Source organism: Fundulus heteroclitus, chromosome 11 (assembly GCF_011125445.2).
Source record: "Fundulus heteroclitus isolate FHET01 chromosome 11, MU-UCD_Fhet_4.1, whole genome shotgun sequence".
In the NCBI taxonomy this organism is placed as follows: Eukaryota; Metazoa; Chordata; class Actinopteri; order Cyprinodontiformes; family Fundulidae; genus Fundulus; species Fundulus heteroclitus.
In genome coordinates this window covers 37,418,195-37,438,097 of record NC_046371.1, presented here as the reverse complement: position 1 = coordinate 37,438,097, position 19,903 = coordinate 37,418,195, and the positions used below count along the sequence as shown (strand labels likewise).

Genomic DNA, 19,903 nt, shown 5'->3' with positions numbered 1-19,903 from the left:
ATTGGCCTTTGGTATTAAAGTAAAAAAAAATCTTTGATGTCATTTAAATCCCATATTAAACAGGTTTCCAGAGTTTCCTTTTTTCACCTCAGGAATATCGCCAAAATTAGAAACATTCTGTCCAGGAGTGATGCTGAAAAACTGGTCCATGCATTTGTTATTTCAAGGCTGGACTATTGTAATTCTTTACTATCAGGAAGTCCACAAAATGCAGTTCAAAGCCTTCAGCTGATCCAAAATGCTGCAGCAAGAGTTCTGATTAAAATCAACCAGAGGGATCATATTTCTCCAATTTTAGCTTCCCTTCATTGGCTTCCTGTTAAATCAAGAATAGAATTTTAAATTCTCCTTCTAACGTATAAAGCCCTTAATAATCAAGCTCCATCATATATCAGAGCTCTGATTACCCCGTATGTTCCTAACAGAGCACTTCGCTCTCAGACTGCAGGTCTGCTGGTGGTTCCTAGAGTCTCTAAAAGTAGAATGGGAGGCAGATCCTTTAGCTATCAGGCTCCTCTCCTGTGGAACCAACTCCCAGTTTTGGTCCGTGAGGCAGACACCCCGTCTACTTTTAAGACTAATCTTAAAACTTTCCTTTGTGACAAAGCTTCTAGTCAGAGTGGCTCATGTTACCCTGAGCTACCTCTATAGTTATGCTGCTATAGGCTTAGGCTGCTGGAGGACATCAGGATCTATTTCTCTCACTCTGCTGAGTTCTCCTACTGCTCTCCAATTTGCATTGCTTCATTGTTATTTCATCATTCAGGGAACACAGATCGCCCACTATTACCATCTAATGTAAAAAAGATTCCTGGATCAATGTGTGCTTCTGTGCTTTTTTGTCTCTCTTGTTGTGTCTCTGCTCTGTCTTCTCTAACCGAGGCAGATGACAGTTCACACTGAGCCCGGTTCTGGTTCTGCTGGAGGTTTTTCCTTCCCATTAATGGGGAGTTATCCTTTCCACTGTCACTTCATGCTTGCTCAGTATGAGGGATTGCTGCAAAGCCATGGACAATGGAGACGACTCTCCCTGTGGCTCTATACTCTGTCAGGAGGAGTGAATGCTGCTAGTCAAGATTTGATGCAATCTACTGGGTTCCTTAGATAGGAATATTTTTTGACCAAACTGTATAATCTGATCCAACCTGTATAATCTGATTAAATTTGACTTTGTAAAGTGCCTTGAGATAACATGTATCATGAATTGGCGCTGTATAAATAAAGTTGAATTAAATTATTGGCACTTTATTTAGGATGTTGATTAAAATATTGGTTTGGGTTTTCCACAACTTTCATATGTAGCCACATGAACAATGCCTCTCACCCCTACAACCCTGTGGACGCTCTGAGCAGCTCCTTTCGCACAAGGCTGCGGCTGACACATTGCAGCAGGGAAGATCCTTTCTCCTATCAACAACAATATTCCACACTAAATACCTTTCAATTTTCAATACTGCCAATGCATACGTTTCACCTCATTTCTCTCTCCTTTCTATATATGTAGTTTTCATATTTGCTGTATCCCTATTTTAGATAGTAGTATTTATGTTATGTTTTTGCACTATTTGCACAATTTGTTTTCATTAATATTTTTCTTTAAACTATCTTTCTAAATGTTCACCTTTACTCTGCTGTTGTGACAATTCAATTTTCCCCTTTTGTGAGATGAAAAAGTATTATCTTACGTCATCTCATGAGCTAAGTAAACTCAATGCAAAGAATTAAAAATAAGTGTCAATTCTAAAAGAAATAGTAAATGCCCTAGATCTAAATTAATTAGACAAAAGAAAAAAGCCTGTACCTCGTGGTCAGAGAGGTTGCCGTTAAGTCCCTCGGAGTTAGGGCCCTCCCAAGTTGAGATGTAGTTGTCAGTCAGAGCATCCCACACACTGTAATGCAAAACATACACATGCTCAGAAGAGGAAATACTGAAAAAGCAAAGATCACGAAGGAGACGGACATTATTTCACCTCAGCCATGATCACAGCAGTAATCCTCACTTAATAGACTAGTTTTTCTTCTTTGTAAGAAAATATTTAGTCAGTCATGACCACTGCTCAGTGTTTCATTATAGCAAATGAATGAGGTTAGTCGAGTGCAAAGAAACTTTGCATAAGCTAAAAACTACTGATTGCTTTTTTGTTGAAGTTAGTCCCTAGCTGAAATTAAAAAAAGCATCTCACATCATTGTGCAGAGCGGTCCCTGTCTGCCGCTTGAAGGAGGCAACCCTCTGGGGAGGAACAATAGAACTGGGAGAGTCTTGGAGTTTTTCCTGCTTTTCTTACAGACCATGGTGTGGCCCTGCTGCCCTGCTCCCACTGGCACACAGAGCACAGTGGAGTCCATTCAGCTAGCAGCTTACCTCACCACTCATGCCTGCATGCCAAGGATGCAGACAGCTAGTCAAAGATTCAATACACTTTACCATTCGAGGGAAAAAGAAGTAGCCAGTAACTTTTTTGTTTTTCTGTGCCTAAAACATTGTTTTAAAATGTTGATACGTGCGTTTTTTCCAAGGTTGATGTTATTGAATTCATGCTTTTTAAAAGAAACTGCTGTGCTGACAAAGCCATCCATCTCCTTCTTCCAATACTACAAACAACTTATAAGTAAATCTTTTTGTTCCCTACAAGCTTGATGGGCTCCATTTGTCTTTTCTAATGCCTGTATCCAGCATAACAGTTTGTACAATTCAGATTGTTGTGGAATATAATGGTACATTTCCTGACCTACTGTATATTGATGATTATAAAGCAAGGATGCTTTAAAGCACTTTCTAAAGGACTTTCCGAGCAATGCAAGAATGGTTGGTACTGATCATAGACAACCATCCATCCATCCATCCATCCATCCATCCATTTTCTGACCCGCTTAATCCCACATGGGGTCGCGGGGGTTGCTGGTGCTTATCTCCAGCGTTCCATAGACAACCAATCAAACGTTATTTCTATAGCAGCTTCCAACAACACTGTCATCGACTAAAGTACTTTACAAAATAAATAAATACAGAGCACCATAAAACAGAGACAGTATCAAGTAAATTCTAGAAGCACAATCATGTTAAAGGAAAGTATTAAAATATCAAAACACCTCCTAGGTCTGGGGGCTGGATACCCCTCTGGGGAGCCAGTACCTGGAGCAGGGAGGATAGGATGTGTGTGATGAGCGCAAGTGTGTGTACCGCATCCATTTTTTTATGTGGGTAAGAGTTTATGCATGTGGGGACACTATGGTGGGACCGTGTGAATGAGACTGTGTGCCTGATTTTCTGTCTTTTTGTAAGGTTGGCTTTTGGACTGCCCTCTCTCCTGGGACATCTCAAGTCTCCACTAACCGTGGAGCCCAAACCCCCGTCCGACTCCCCTCCATTGGCTGGCGCCTTGACCCGCTGGTGCGTTGACCAGTGCCTGGTCCCCGTGACTCTGTTGGGGCGCCGCCGGGGGGTGGGGGCCCCCTGGGCCTCGGGTCTCGGGGCCAAATGCTAGATCCACTCCAGCGTAGCTGGCTGCTGGCAGAGCCTGCGGGCTCGTCGCCGCTGCTCCTGGGGGCTTCTGCACTGAGGCTGTTGGGGGGTTTCCTGGGGCTCCTCTATTAATTATGTTGTGAACTATTTTTTTACCTGCTTTACAAAATATGATTATTTTAATTAAACAAATTAGTCACATTTTCTGAAGGAAAGGGATGTTAAATCACCGTAGATCCAAAGTTTGTGCATTTGCAACTGTGAAACAAGTGTTCCTCTCATGAAAAAAGCCAAATCAGAATATTACTTCCCTGTCACCTCTGAAAATGTAAATGATCCCAGGAAGTTTTGGAAAGCCAATAAGTCACAGTTTCTGTGGGTAAAACATCTTCTTCCTACACATCTCATGAGGGTCTCTACTATTGTTCAGGATAAACTGCCATCCCTGCTGGCCTGGACAGCCTACAGTTTGCCTACATGTAGAATCGCTCCACGGAGGACGCTGTCTCGTTATCACTGCACTCTGCTCTGACTCATCTGCAGCAGCCCAACATCTATGTAAGGATGCTCTTCATTGACTTCAGCTCAGCATTCAACACTGTGCTACCAGACATCCTGGCTCTGAAGCTCCACAACCCGGGATTATCCACACCTCTCTGCTCCTGGATCAGTGACTTTCTCACCACTTAAAAAAAATTTAACCCTTGTTCATTGCCTGCTTGTTTGTCAGGTTTTTTTGCTTTCATTATGTGTAATGTGAACCGGAGTAGCCAAAGACAAATTTCATCGCAGTAACACGTGGTGACAAATAAAACATTCTTGGTTCTTAATTCTTTTGTTCAACCTATGTGGCTCCCCAAAGTGGAAAGATTGTTCATCAGACAGACGACGCCTTCCAAGCTTTTCTAACAGCTGTTACATGCATTTCTTGAAATGTTCAGCCAAACACTAGACCGTTAGAGCAGTAACATCCAAATGGATTGACGTCATCAAAGGAAATTATTCTTTGGATAGTGATGTCTGCCAGAACTCTGAGTTTGTATCTATTTTTTATTAAAAAAAATGCTGCCTCCAGCCTACTGTCATAGAATATACTGCTGTTCTCTCTCTCTTCTCTGACATGTTGAATTTGGTACATATTCTCACTTTGTCTCCTGTACTCTTTGGAATGACCCCCATAGGTGCACACCATTGTGAGGGGTTGCTCCACCGTATAGATAGCACTTTGCTGATTAATACAGTTCAACTCCTTCTTGACTTCAGGAAGAAGGGGAACAGAGGTAAAACTGCATATTGAAATAGCAAAGGGTTTTGCTCTTTACCATTTAACTTTCCCAGTTCTGAAAACAATTTAGGAAATTCTTGATTAATGCTTCTCTTGTATCAAAACTGTTCTCCTCCAGTCAAACAGCATGCAAAAGTCAGTATGGCCTCTGCCTCCACCTCCTCCATTGTTTAGATGAGCATAATTCAGTTGATTTTTGTCTGCCTGGATTTCCAGTCTGGCAGTAATATGGCTCTAAACAAACTTTTCTGGTCATCTGAAACTTTTTTTTTTCCAGTAGAGTGTTACGCTGAAAGCTATTTTGAGCCTATAAACATCTCCTACACTGCCTCCTGCATCAGCCACGTCGCTTTTTTTTTTCTGGAAAAAAAGTCTGATGACTAATATCAGATAATATTTTTTATTTTACATCTGAAGTTCTGATGGATGGACGTTGGATCATTTGTCTCCAAAACATTAGAGAGGCATGGGGTTTTAAACAGACACACATCACCAAGATCAGACAGTAACTTTTAATAAATCCTAGCTCCCTGGCATGACCTATCACTACAGTTACTAGTGCTTCTTTCTTTCACCTATGGAATATTGCTAAAATTAGAAATACATTGTCCCAGAGCATTCATCGTGAGACTGTTTATGTAATCTCTTTGGAGATTACATAAACAGTCTCAACATGATTCAGGCGACCAATTACTCAGACCACACCAAGCAATAGCCTTTAATGACCCAGGACAGTGACGAATGGGTCACCAAAAGTGACAATACCAGGAGTCTTTGTAACCAGAATTGTCAAGGCTTCCTGCATAGGAATCGAAATGTTTTCAGAAAAACTGAGCTAAAGATTGGTTTCCTCCGATTTAAGCCAGTTTGCTATTACGACGACCCGGATAACTGAGAGCACGCACCTAATCCATGCATCTAGGTTTGAGTATTGTAATTCTTTACTATCAGGAAGTAAACAAAATGCAGTTCAAAGTCTTGAGCTGATCCAGAACGTTTCTGTGAATGTGTTGATGCCAATACCGTCCTGCTGTCGTCAGTCCTGCAGGATTTAGAACTCTATGCCACCAAGCTGTTCTACTGTGTTTATTGGCTAGCAGCCACTGAAGAGCAATCATTCTGTTTAAAACTCTACTTTCCATCAGCTGGTTGGACTCGGCTATATCTCATACCAGACGGCAACTGCAGGGATTAGGTCAGAAAATGCCAGGATGGGCTCTGAGCCGAACTGCAGATTATTGTAAAATGTTTCTGCTGGTTGACATACCTGCTGATTTTCTGTTGGATCACTTGTTCATTGTTTGGAATGTTACGTTTCTGTCTTAAAATTATCTCCGCTCATATTAAAATCAGGCTATATTTAGCATGATCTGGCTCCGGGGAGAGCAGCTGTGCCTGTGTTTGTGCCTCACTGAAAGGAGGATGGTCTGGCAGTCAGCTGGAGGAGAGGCCATGACTAAAGCAGAGCCACAGTTAACTGAGGCGTAGGGAAATTCACACTGAATAATTCAACATTGAGCTCAACAAGGTGACAGAGAGAGTTGGGTGCTGACTGACTGGTTGTTTTGGTACAGTGTGGTCTTTGTGAGGAATCTTTTGAGTTTTTGTTTTGTGCTTCTGAGTCACTGTTTTGGTCCCCACTGAGTGGAATGAAATGACAGAATGGAAGCAAGATTTTTTTGTTGTAAGGTGATTAACCTCAAAAGGAAAGGAATGGACCTTTGCTGTATGAATACTATCACTATGAAAACATTTTACCACGTATGTTTGTCTTTTGTGATTGAATTATTAGCCATATATCAAAGCTAATACATGAAAATGTTCAAATGCTGGAATGTTTAAAATCTAGTTCTCAACAAATCATCACTGAGTATATTTGACTGTAGAATATGGTTATGATATTTCCAGAAGGCAGTGCTTATTTGCCTGCTTAGAGATGTATTCTGTTTGCTTTACGTCACACTCACATTATCAGACAAATTGTAACATCAGAAATTTGTTAATATAGTAAATATAAATATATTTGTAAATTACGATTTTATTTCATAAGGGAAAACAAACTAGCCAAAACAATTTGGCCCTATATAAAATATGGGTAAATGATCAATTAACTGTGATAAGTTACATGTTTTGGTTCAGTTTCAGAAGTCACACCAAGAACTACCTTATCTAAAGAATTGTGGCATCACTTAAAGAGAAGCTGTATGAAAACATGAAAATGAAAGTTACGTATGTAACTATGGTTCTATGAATCCCGGATGACCGCCAGAGGGCGGTGCTGAAAGCACTGAATGTTCCCTTAGGACATGCGCAGTTCGAGCAATTATACCAACAGAGTCACACCTGTGATGCCGGATGAGTACTCAGAGGCTATATAGCCTGGTGTCAGGGAAGCCCATGATGCAGCAGCACATATTGTTTCCCTTCCAGCGGAACCCCTCTCAAAGCCGCCCAGGAAGCAGAGACGCTCCTGGTGGAATGTGCCTTCACACTGACTGGCAGGGAGCAGTGACCTGCAGCGTAGGCGTGGCAGATGACACTCACAATCCAATGGGACAGACGCTGCTTGGAAAGAGGACAGCCTAACCTCGGACCCCCATAACATAGGAAAAGCTGGTCTGAACGTTGTAGATTTACAGTGGCCGCAACGTATGCCTCCAACGCCCTTGCTGGGCACAATAACTCAGACCCAGCTGAAACCGAGCCAACCGCAATGGCTCAATATGGTGAAAAGGAGACATCACCTTAGGCACAAATGCAGTATTAGGCCACAGGGTAACACTGGAGCCATCTGGAGCCCACCTGATACAGATGGGGCTGACAGAGAGAGCATGTAGCTCACTGACCCTCTTAGCTGAAACTATAGCCAACAAAAAAGCAGTCTTGCAGGAAAGCCACTTGAGGTCCGCTTCTGCCAAAGGCTCAAATGGAGGGTGGCACAGAGCCGCGAGAACCAATGGTAGGTCCCAATCGGGCACTCATGGAGCTGGCAGCGGGCATAACCTACGAGCACCGTGCAGAAAAAGAGAGACCAGATCATGGCGCCCCACTGTACGGTCGTCGACAGATAGGTGACAACATGAGATTGCTGCAACATACACCTTAAGGGTCAAAGGAGAGCACCCCTTATCAAGGAGAGACTGGAGGAACTCCAGAATAGTGGGCACCGAGCAGGTAACCGGATTCTAATCGCGGGCAGAGCACCACTGAGAAAAGAGACGCCATCTGTTATCATACTGCAGCCTAGTGGAGGGCGCTCTAGCACTCAATATGGTGTGTCTGACAGGGTCCGAACACCCAGTCAGCCTTCCAGGGGCCATACCCACAGCTGGAGACGTTGAGGATTGGGGTGCCATATCTGTCCCCCCAACTGAGACAGCAGATCCCTCCTTGTTGGAAGACACCATGGAGTACTGAGACACAGACTCCAAAGCAGCAGAAACCACAAGCACGTTGGCCAGAACGGAGCTACCAGCAACACCCTGTGACCTTCCTCGAGAACCCTCCGTAGAGTAGGCCAAATCAGCGAGAGGGGTGGAAAGGCATACAGAAGAACCCGTGGCCTTGGATGAGCCAGCGCGTCCTGGCCCAGTGCGCCTGCCACCCCTGTCAGGGAATACCATAGGGGGCAGTGGGTTGACTACTCTGTGGCAAACAGATCTACCTCTGCCTGGCCAAAAGGTTCCAGATCACTGCGTCGCAGTGAAGAGACCACTCTCCCGGAGCAGGTGCCTGGCGGGATAGAGAGTCTGCAACCTGGTTCTGCCGCCCTGGTAGATAAGCTGCGCTCAGGGTGGACAGACAGGGAAACGCCCATTCCAGGATATCCCTGGACACCATCAGGAGGTGCCTCTCTGGTGGTTTATATGGTAAACAGCAGAGGTGTTGTCCGTCCGAACCAACACCTTCCCTCTAGGTGGGGCAGAAAGCACCTGAGGGCCCTGTGCACAGCCTGCAGCTCAAGCACATTTATGTGCTCGGTGCTCTCCCTTGGACCCCAGAGACCCCAAACCACTCTGTGTTGCCACACGGCGCCCCACCCCATGGGGCTGGCATCCGTGGTGACCACTTCACTTCGACACACCACTAACCCCATTGGAATATCACTGGACAAAAGGGTCCTGCCTCGCCAAGGAGCTAGGGCACGAAGGCACATCCTTGTCACCACAAGCCTGCGACGCAGAAGGAGCAAGCCCAAAGGCACGACACGAGTGACTGATGTCAGTTTGCCCAGCATTCGCAGGAAAATGCTGTAGGGAAACTGCCTGCCCAGCCGGAATTGACTGACAAGCTGGAGTATGTCGTCCACCCTGTGAACAGATGGACAGGCCTTCATGGTAGTGGAGTCCAGATGTATCCCAAGAAAGGTGGTTGTCTGAGATGGAACCAGACAACTCTTTGCAAGGTTGACTTTGAGGCCCAACCGTGACATGACATCTGAAGAAGAATCCAGGACGTATCCCAAGAGGCAGCTACCTGAGAGGGAGCACAAAGAAGCCAGTCGTCCAGGTATGGCCTGCAGAGGAGAGATGGCCACTTTCACGCATCGAGTAAACACCCTCAGGGAAGGAGAGAGCCCAAATGGGAGCGCCCAGAATTGCCAATGGTGACCCCAATAAGCAAACCTGAGAAAGTGGCGATGTTCTGCCGCAATAGGTACATGAAAGTAGGCGTCTGTCAGATCTACTGACGTAAACCAATCCCCTGCCACAACGGTCTGAAGGACCTCTGCTGTGGTGAGCATGTGGAAGGGAAGGACTTTCAGGCACTGATTGAGTACCCATCCATCCATCCATCCATTTTCCAAACCGCTTATCCCTCATGGGGTCGCGGGGGTTGCTGGTGCCTATCTCCAGCGTTCACTGGGCGAGAGGCGGGGTACACCCTGGACAGATCGCCAGTCTGTCGCAGCTGATTGAGTACCCTTAGATCTAAAATGAGGTGAAAACCGCCTGTCTTCTTTGTCACGAGTGTTGCCGCAGGGGATCCACAGCCTCGATTGCTCCCTTGGCCAGGAAGGCGGAAAGCTCCTGGTCTAGTGCCAGGGATTTCACTGGGTCGGTAATAATAGTCATTTTGACCCGGCATGAAAGAGGGGGCCGCCGTTGGAACTGGAGCCTGTAGCCATGGGTTAAGGTGGCAACCACCCATGGATCTACAGTGTGAGCAGCCCAGAACTCTAGCTGCTGATGGGAAATATGTCCGATGTTCGCTCTTGCGAAGGCCAGAAAGCTGCTGGCTGGTCTGACGCGCCTGCATAGTCCGTTCCAGCGCCTCCAGGGCAGCTGATCCAAACAACTCCCCTGGCCCAACCGGAACACCCGAGGGTCCTACGGCATGCCTCGGTGAGAGGAGACTGTGTAAGCCAGACCTGTCTATGACCTTGGACAAGGAATGACACGGCTAAGCTCTCTGGTCATCAGTGCAAAGGCCTGCAAAGCTGCGTCGCTAAAACCAACCGCTGCACCACCAGCATCCTGAACAGATGTAGAGAGGGCTAACATGAGATGCACCAGGGAGTTGCCAAGGCGACCGGCACGTGCTCCTGCATTGTATGCCTTACACAGGAGGTCATCCATAACCCAACGATGAGTCCGCGGGCATCTGATGTCAGGACACAGGGCTTCATCTAGCGACACAATCAGTGAAGCAACAGTGGGTTCAACTGCTGGCATACAGTCCAGGCCGGCCTTCATCGACTCATGCATGGCAGCTAACACCCGACCGTCTGAGGTACTTCTCTGATGGAGGTACAGAAAAGGGAGTAGGAGCCCATCCGCACCTGAAAAAGGCACTCCTGAGTCAGATGCATCTCCTTGTGGGAGTTCCAGCTGCATCAGGGCCATAGACATGACATCCCACATGGAACTGTCACCTGTCTCCCCAACTGCACTCTGGGATGAAAATGACCCAGTGTCGGAGGCTTGAGAGGATCCTGCCTCCTCCTCATCTCTAAAATGAGAAGCAGAGGCAGCCAGAGATATGACGTCCTCCTCTGCAACTAGTTCAGGCATGGGTGGGGAAGAGAGCCCAGCCACAGGAAGAGAGGCATCAGACTGACATGTCTGCAACAAAGACTTCATCTCTGCCAACTCTGTTGACAACTGCTCCACCCTTGTGGCCAGGCCTTGGTCAAGTTTGGCCCGTCTCCTCTGAGGGGGGGTGCCAAGACTGCAGTCCCATGGGCGCGCATGTGGTGCAGCGGGTAGCGCGACCCATATACAGAGGCCTTAGTCCTTGACGCGGTCGATCCGGGTTCGAATCCGACCGGCGGTCCTTTGCCGAATGTCTCTCCCCCTCTTCTACCCCCCTTCCTGTCAGCCTACTTTCGAAAAAAGCGAGCCACTAGAGCTGCAAAAAATCCCCCCCAAAAAAAAAAAAAAAAGACGGAAAGTCAGAGCCCTCCTGGGGGCCAACCGACCCACCCTTACTGCATGTGGTATAATACTGCTTTGTTTACTTTTTTTTGGTGTTCAGCGAAGGCGGAAGTTCTAATTATTCTGTGTTTTTTTTAAAGGCAAATTATATGTCAGAGTGGTTCCATACTAAACAAAGCCAGATGCATATACATGCACATTACGATTGGATTTTTGATTGTGTGCCCATATAAACAGTACAATCCAATTATTTAATCCGAATGCATTTCAATCCGATCATGAAATTTTGTGCATGCAAACATAGCTGTTAACTTGCCAAATTCATTCCTCCTGGCTGAGCATGTAGCCACCGTGGACAGTTGCTTGCATTGTAACACAATGCAACAAACCCAGAGTACTGCATAATGCAGAATCAGTTTTGCGCCAGTGAGGTGTGTCCACAGACAGCAGCACAAGCCCAAATCACTACACCTCCAACACTATGTTGGAGGCAAACGTGACAACCATTGTTTTAAGATGTTCTCTTTGCTTTTGCCAAACATAGCGCTGTCCTTTATGGGCAAACATTTGTATTTTGGTTTCATCCTTGTAAAGAGCACTGATCCAATTTTTTTTGTAATCAATTCAAATGCAGCTATGATAATTGTGCTGCCATATTCTTTTTTGTAAACCTACAAGAATCTAAGAAGCGATGCTGGAGCTGTCTTTCTCTAATTGAGCTGTCCTGTCTTTAAAATGATACTACATGGCTTGTAGCGTTTGAGTTCCCTCTCCATTATTGTGGATTATTAGCGAGCGATCATTTGTAAATATTCTGTCGTACACAGAAACATCAGTGAAACCTTGGTAAAATATTTTAGAACAAACACCTCGAAACAAAATAAAAAATAACTAAATTGAAACTGTGGATCCTACATCGAATTATCAATGGGAACTCTAAAATCAACTTCTATTTACTCTTTATTTCTGTCTTGATTTGATCAGTTTGTTTCATCTTTCTTTCAAGTAAATGTGTGTTACCAACATCAGAAGACTTAAACAGCATTAACCCTAACTTAACATCTAACATTAAATGAAGTATTTGACAGACTTGTTTATGAAGCGATTAAATGAAAACAAATTGTCCTTTTCACACCAATTATGAAAGTAAGCACTATTAAAACTGATCACGCTCCTCTCTGCATACATGGGGAGGAGGTGGAGCGTGTGGACAGCACAAAGTGCTGGACATTCACATCTCCTCTGACCTCTCCTGGACTGTGAACACCTCCCACCTTGTGAAGAAGGCCCAACAATGGCTCTTCTTCCTCTGAACTGAAATGGACTTGACTTTCCACTAAGCTGTTAAAAACTTCTACAGAGCTACAAAGCACTTAATGTCTCAGCATAAGAGCGTGGTATGGGAGCTGCACAGTGCAGGAAGGGAAGCATTTAGCACTGGTGGTGAGGACAGTGCAGGAGACTGTGGGGTGCTGTCTATCTGGACAAGGTTTACGCTGCACGAGTCCAGAAAATGGCCAGACTTGATGCCACAGATACCACCCACCCGGGCAATGCACTGTTTCACCCACTTCCATCAGCTAAAGGATTCAGGAATATTACATCAAAAGCTAACAGACTCAACAGCTTTTTTCCAAGAGCTGTAAGGCCCCTACTATTGCCTCCTGCTGGGAAGTTTGTGGTGCCTTTACAAACCCATTTTGCACACTCAGGGAATGTCTGATTCCACACACCACCTGAGAAGCTTTAGCTTCATTTAGTGTGTTCAGTCAGTGCAATCAGCTTCATATATATATATATATATATATATATATATATATATATATATATATATATATATATATATATATGATGTCTGCCTAACCAGAACTTTCACTATGGTAACACATGGTGACAATAAAGATTCTTGATTAATGACCATCTCCAATTAAATAGCAGGCGACTGAGACCAAATCCTCTAGCTAGTTGTCAACCTTCTGACATTTCTCAAGAGGTTTTGTGTCAGTAACTTACTCTTCATCCTGTAGCCGTTCCTCATCCTCCTGGTTGTGGGACTGGTTACGAATCGGTGCCAGGCCTTCAGTTTTGGTGTTGTAGTTGTGGAAGCAGACATTAAGTTTCTCATCGAACTCGTTGACTAGGTCCTCCATTGACTTGAAGCTCATCATCTCAGAGAAGTTCTCCAGCTCGGAGAAGTCCTCACGGGTGATGGAAGCCAGGGGGATGGTGGTGGTTGTGGTGGAGTAGGAAGTGTGGTTAAGAACCAAATGGTCCTGCTCATCCATCCGGCAGGGCCGGAGGTCTTCAAACTCTTCGTCTAAGCACACAAGAGGGGCTTCCATGGTGTCCCCTGGCAGGTTGTGTCTTGTCCTTACACCAGACAGAATGAAAGGAATTTTTATGTGACTGAGTTTGCTAAACATTGTCATAAAATAGCTTATGTTTACTTCCAATCACTAACCCATTTCTGCCTTTGGCAAAAAAGAGAAGATCAGTCAGAGTTTAGTAGTCTATTTATTTGCCTCTAAGTATTTATTTGCTGTCTCCTAAATCATGGCTGCCTCACCTCATCTGGACTGGCACCTTGATGTCTAGACAGAGAAGAGATGGAGGTAGGTGTGCCAGAAGGGGACCAGCTCCCAAAGGGAACCAAACCAGTTGGGTTTACTAGTAAACCACAGCTAATTAGTTTCCCCTACCGGGACTGAATTGATGAGGTGTCAACGATTCTGGGCCTTGACATTAAATTATTATTATTTTTTTAAGTCCACCATAAATAACTGTCAGAATTTCACCTCAAGACAAATGTGTACATTACAAATTTCCCATTTATTATGTATGATACAGTAATTTAAAATGCAGATGTCAAACTTAATTCAAGCTTATTTTTCAGTTTCAGTAAAAAATAATTTTTTTAAAGTGAACATCAAATACGTCCAGCTGAGTATGACTGTTGTGTTGAAAACATTTAAAGAGGTTTGCGTAGCTTGGAATAGATATTTGATTATAAAAGCATAAGATGATGAGAGAATAATAGATATAGCCCGCACAAGAATCATTGCTACCTTTTTAATGCATTTAACTAACAGCCAAATTTGTGCCTTGGTAGGGTTTTTTGATGCAGTATCATTAGGGTAGAGAGGCCTAAATTTCTTCCTTTGTGCTTTGCTGGACCGTGGCCTGGCTGGCCTAAGAGGGTGAGCACAGGGCAGTCCATTTAAAAACAAGCTTGTGCAAGCCTCTTCTTCCTCTTCACCCTACTCAGCAAAGTGCTGCTCCGTCTGCAGCCGGATATTATCTTTCATCGTCTCCTTGTCTCTCTCTCTTTCTCTGCATACAGCAGAATGCTGTGGTGCTGTACTTTTAAACACATCTTTAACATTAGATTGAAAGATTGCTTATTTCTAATTATTATGCTCAGAAAATTTAGGTAAGATGAAATTCTTTAAAAGGAGGAAGGAATGACCCCTGCCTTGTTTACTGGCAGATAGTACATGACAACGTCTGACTGCCAGTAAAACCAATCTGGAAAATTTGTTCAGCAAAATAAGACAAAAAGACTTAAAAATTGGCAGTTGCTTCTAATTCTCAGAACCCCGTTCTAGGAGGAACTAATGTGTTTTCAAAATGTTGAGTAGTTAAAATACAGTAAAAAGCTAAAAACCATTTCTGGTCTTGGTGTCACTTCTTTATTTACTGCTCCATCAGAAAAGCCAACCGGACATGGAATCATCCCCAAACATTACATCATAACATAATATTTTTAAAGGGAGGATTTCTATGGTTACTGTGTCAGCCTTTTCTTGGATCTACCTTTTAGAGTGTGTGATGAGTTTGTGTATGTCCCCAGTTCTCAAACCTGCAGGTATGAATGAAACAAAAAACCTGGAGGTAAAGCTCCAAAGCAGTCTGCTTTGCACAGCAGCTCATTTGTTAACTGTTAACAAAAAAACTAACTAAAAATCCACTGGTTCCATAGGTGTGTTACTTTGTATAATACCAGTACATGTAATTTATGATAAAAAAAAATCTGTGATTTCAACTAGCAGAAAGGTCGAAGGAGTTTATTGTTAATTTTCTAATGTGACCTTTTACAAAAACAAAATGTGCCTCAATTTCACAAAGCGCTTTGGTCTTGCTGTTCATACTCAGAACGCCTGTTTAAAGAAACTACCAGTGAAGTTGTCTCTTGCTGATATAAATGCTGAGATTTCAGTTTAAGTGAATCTCCTCAGAACAGAGGCAAGAATTAAATAGAAGCAAGTGCATGTCTTTAGTTGATCAGAGGAAGGAGAAATGTGGCAGTGGGGGAGGGAAAGAGGAGCAGTGAGAAAAGAGGAGGGGGAGATGGAGGAAACCATGGTTACAAGACAATGATGACGGCATAAAAGATGCACTCAGAGGTCAGAATTGGATGAATGAACAGCAGGGTGATAGCTAGAATTGACTAAATACACTGATTACCTGCAGTTAGATGAGCCGCCGGTTCTTCTGGCTTTGTGTGTGTCCAATGTCTTCTCAGACCAGGAGGATCGGTTCTTCTCCTCGCAGTAAAAGCCAGTTATAAGAAGCAGCAGCTACATTCATTCCAGTGTGGGAAAATAAAAACAGAGCTAAAGACAGCAGCGTGGCAAGGCTTGATCTGTCCTCCTTCCCTCACCCGTTAGCCCACAGCCACCCTTGTCCGTCCTCCCACAGCCCGTTGTTTTCCAATCAATAGGCAGCCAGCCCAACTCCAACAGAGTCTGCGCACTGCTGGGCCTCTGACGACATCAGTTACCCTTCCCTCCCTCCCTCCTTCCCTGCATCCATGCCTTCCCTCCTTTCTTCTCTCCTTTGTTCCTGCCTCCTTCTTGTTTCAGTCTGTCCCTAATAATATTGTTCCAACCAGCTCCCCCATATATATATATATATATATATATATATATATATATATATATATATATATATATATATATATATATATTTATTTGTGGATACTTTGATGCGAAGTGAGGACCTTTTTTGGGGGCTAGGGGTTAGGTTTAATTAGGACTAAGGTGTCAGTTAGGTTTAGGTATATGCTGGTAAAGGTGGTTAGGGTTAGGTCATAGAAAGGCTTGAAAATGAATGGAAGTGTATAGAAGTCAAGGCATAGTCTTCACTGTGTGAGAGAGAGAGAGAGAGAGAGAGAGAGAGAGAGAGAGAGAGAGAGAGAGAGAGAGAGAGAGAGAGAGAGAGAGAGAGAGAGAGAGAGAGAGCCTTTGTTGATGTGATTTGCAGTAAAGACTCAAACTAACATTATGAAAGATTAAATGATAAAAAGCAGGTATGATGAAGAGGAGGTTGGAGTAACAAAAACGTACCCAGGCTAGAGAATAATTTTTTTTTTTTTACCCAAGTAGACATAAAAAGTGGTCATCCAAAAAAGAAAAAAGCTTCTCTGGTCTACAGTATTAAACATGTTTATTGGTCAGATATAAAACTAATTTCATGTTTTAACAAGCTGTAAACAGAAACACATCATGCCTAACAGAATGAAAAGGCATAACAACATTGGTCTTTGTGTAATTAATCTACATGAGGTGTTTCATTTTGTGAAATTAGTTTCTGAAATAAAGTTCAATGCTTTTACTAGTTGAGATGCACTTCTAGTGTAAATAAGGCAGATGATAGAGAGAACTTGATTACCTCTGTTTGCGCTAGGGTGAGCTTTGTGAGTTGAAGGCAATCATAGCAGCAGGGTCACCCGCAGAAAAAGCTGAATATTTAAATTTGGTCACAAAAATGTCTGTAAGGGCAGCAGTTTAAACAACTCTAGATTCTTCTAACAACATCTTTTCTCTTCAAGAATGCTTACATCCTCAATATGATAAACCAGAAATTCCTTACCTAATCTTAATCCCTAGCCGTAGTGAGTGTACCATCAGTTAGCATGGTGCGAGATGTTCCTGTAGTGGTTGTCACGTTTGCCTCATACGCTGCAAAATTAACTGTGGAGCACTGACAGCCTGTAAAACCTGCCGTCTAAGGTGGGTCATTGTAGACCTTGTAGAAAATATCTGTTCATAAACAATATGTGTAATCTATTGTATTTTGATCAAGGTAAAACAAAAATATTAACATGTTTTAGATAGAAAAAGTCCTAGTCTCCACTAGGACTGTCACGATAATCAATCAATCAATAGCACAATAAATTTTAATCACGTGATTAAACAAAATAATTGTGATAATTTGCGTATGAATGCTTGCTTTTTTTTTACCCTTGTGTTTTCCCTCTCCTCTCTATGAGACTGGATAACAAAAGGTTTTAGTACAATGTATTGGTGTCTACTTACCACTTCCTTGTTTCCTCAGTGTAAGAGGAGTTCAATCTTGTTTTAGGTAGGCACATGCTTAATGTGTATCATGAGAGCCTCGTGAGGAGAGCCAAAGAAATGCCAGCTAGATAAGAAAACGGAATTGGCGTCAAAGCCAAACATGACCGCTGCAGTGTGTAACCTTTTTGGGATCTAAGCCGTTATGTCCACAGGATATACTTGCTTATTATGCTATCATCCATCCATCCATCCATTTTCTGACCCGCTTAATCCCTCATATTGTTTAAAAAATTCTACAAATATTATGGTTTATTTTGATAAGTTTTCGGAAGATTTACCGTCCAGCTAAATTTGTTATCGTGACAGACCTAGTCTCCACTAAGTGTGGAGCCCATTCTCCCGTCCTGAGCAAAGAAACAAAGCTGACCACCCATGAGCGGGGCCATTGGTACCTGCTCTTGACATTCATATGGCATCATCAGTGCATGACAGATCATGTTATACCCCAAAAAACAAAGACAAATGAAATGTGTTGTCATGGCCCCTTTAAGAAAGCTGTTCCCTCCAGGTAGGCACAGTGCTTCTCAAACAAACCATGAATTACCATGATTGTATAGCTCCCAGAGTGAGAAAAAGAGAGCCTTCATATCAAGAAATGAAGTGGAGCTGAGGATGGTGCAGAAGGGGCTGAGGGGAAAGATCAGGGAGGAGAAAGCCAGCTATAGGAAATAGATTGAACAGCAGCCTCAGCAGCAGGACATGATTGAGGTTTGATAAATGCTGAAAAAAATATTTAAACAATGCACAGCACAGACTGTGTGTGAGAAAAACCACCATTAAGGACTAAAGTCACTACTGGGCTTCTAACAAACATCCTCTTACATGTTATAGGCTAACCTCTTAACCATTCACAAAGCACTGTGAATACAAGTTAATAGAGTCAGATGCAGAATTAAATCAAGATTAGTTTTTCAAAAAGCCAGTCATGAAAAATCAATATTACATTGTAAAATCCCCAATTTATTTCAGATGACCATGGTAGAAGGAAGAAGATAAGTGTTTATTTAAGTCCTCAATTTAAGAACTCCCCCAACCAACAAAAATGACAAACCTTTATTTTTCACACAGCTTGGTTAAATTCAAAAACATAAAAAACACAGATAACCGTAAAATGACCATTTAATTTGCAAGGTCCCATGTGTATATAAAGAATAATACACATTTGATTTTTTTGTCCCTTAATCTAAAGATTTTTCAAACAAAAATGACAAAACATGTTTTATACAAATTAAGTCAGTGATTATGTGAACTTAATAGCCAGTCCTAACAACAATATTTATTGGGGTTCATGCCCATAGTCTATTTAAGTAGTGTGCAAATTTCAATGGTACTTGACCAAACAGAACTTCAGATACAATTGCTAGCTTGATAAACAAACTTTGTAAATAGTAGCGACTTCCTCCTAGAGCTTAAACAGGAATAGCAACGTTTAGTCTTTATGCATGGACTACCCCCTGAAAAATGAATCCTTCTAGGTACCACAAGTGATTTTCTTGTAAAGTAAAAGGTCATAGGTACATTTCGTCACATAAGCCACTCCTACTTTGGCAAACATTACCGTACTGTATTATTAACAGTCTCAGGGTGGTACTTTGAAGGCATCCACCAAGTTTTATGTAAATTGATTCAGCCATTTTGGCTGTGTAAATTTATCCTGCTTACAATGCCCTCTATTGTTAGAGGTTGCTGAAAATCTGTCCATACACTCAGGAATACATTTCATGCCAGTGGTGGATATAGTTGAACTAAATCCAAAGCCATTTTCAAGTTAGGACAAAAAAACGTTTTGTTTTTGTTCGTTTCAACAGGTTTGTTTACACATGAAAATCTATCCACATCATTTGATCAGTCATGTTAGCATTCCTACCAGGTACAGTTTTGCGTTGACTGGCCTTAAACCTAAGGAGGAGTTAACGAAAATAGGGGTGACACATTACACAATGTTGTTGCTAATTAGCATAATTCTATAAATTTTTCCAAAACTCACATGATTTAGAATGACTCAAGAAACATGCAAAAGAAAGGATTTTGTGTCTGTGTCTTTGCGCTTGTAAAGATGCATTTTTTGTCTTAACAACACCACCTCTTGTAAAACTAAGCATTTTTAAGTTAATTACACATAGGTGGGCCATTCTTTATATGACCTGTGATTTTCCTGACGAAATCTGTCAAATTGACAGAGTTCAAAGGTCAAACATGAGATAGCCTATAAGCCACTCCCACTTTTAAATCATATCAAATATATGCCCTCGGGCAAAGTTCTTGAGCATATATACCAAGTTTCATTCTAATCTGGGTATCGGTTTTGCAGATCTAAACTTTTGGAACCTATTGTGCCATCTATTATTGAAAATGTATAAAATCTAAATAAATAGGTACAGGACCCTGTCCCCAATCAGAATCTCCAATTTTGCCTAG

General features: G+C 42.9%; 1 protein-coding gene across 2 annotated transcripts in view; it reads right to left on the bottom strand.

Moving 5' to 3' along the window:
- Nucleotides 1-15,871, bottom strand: part of fez1 (fasciculation and elongation protein zeta 1 (zygin I)) — a 32,319-nt gene extending 16,448 nt beyond the window's left edge. Inside the window, exons 1-3 of one of the 2 annotated variants that reach the window (XM_036143479.1) lie at nucleotides 15,591-15,871; nucleotides 13,140-13,496; nucleotides 1,802-1,889 (exon numbers count right to left, since the gene is read on the bottom strand). In XM_036143479.1, the coding sequence (XP_035999372.1) occupies nucleotides 1,802-1,889; nucleotides 13,140-13,468 (417 nt within the window). In that variant the 5' untranslated portion in view covers nucleotides 13,469-13,496; nucleotides 15,591-15,871. The remainder of the gene's footprint in view (nucleotides 1-1,801; nucleotides 1,890-13,139; nucleotides 13,497-15,590) is intronic. The other variant, XM_012868135.3, reaches the window with a different exon arrangement.
- Nucleotides 15,872-19,903: the final 4,032 nt, after the last annotated feature.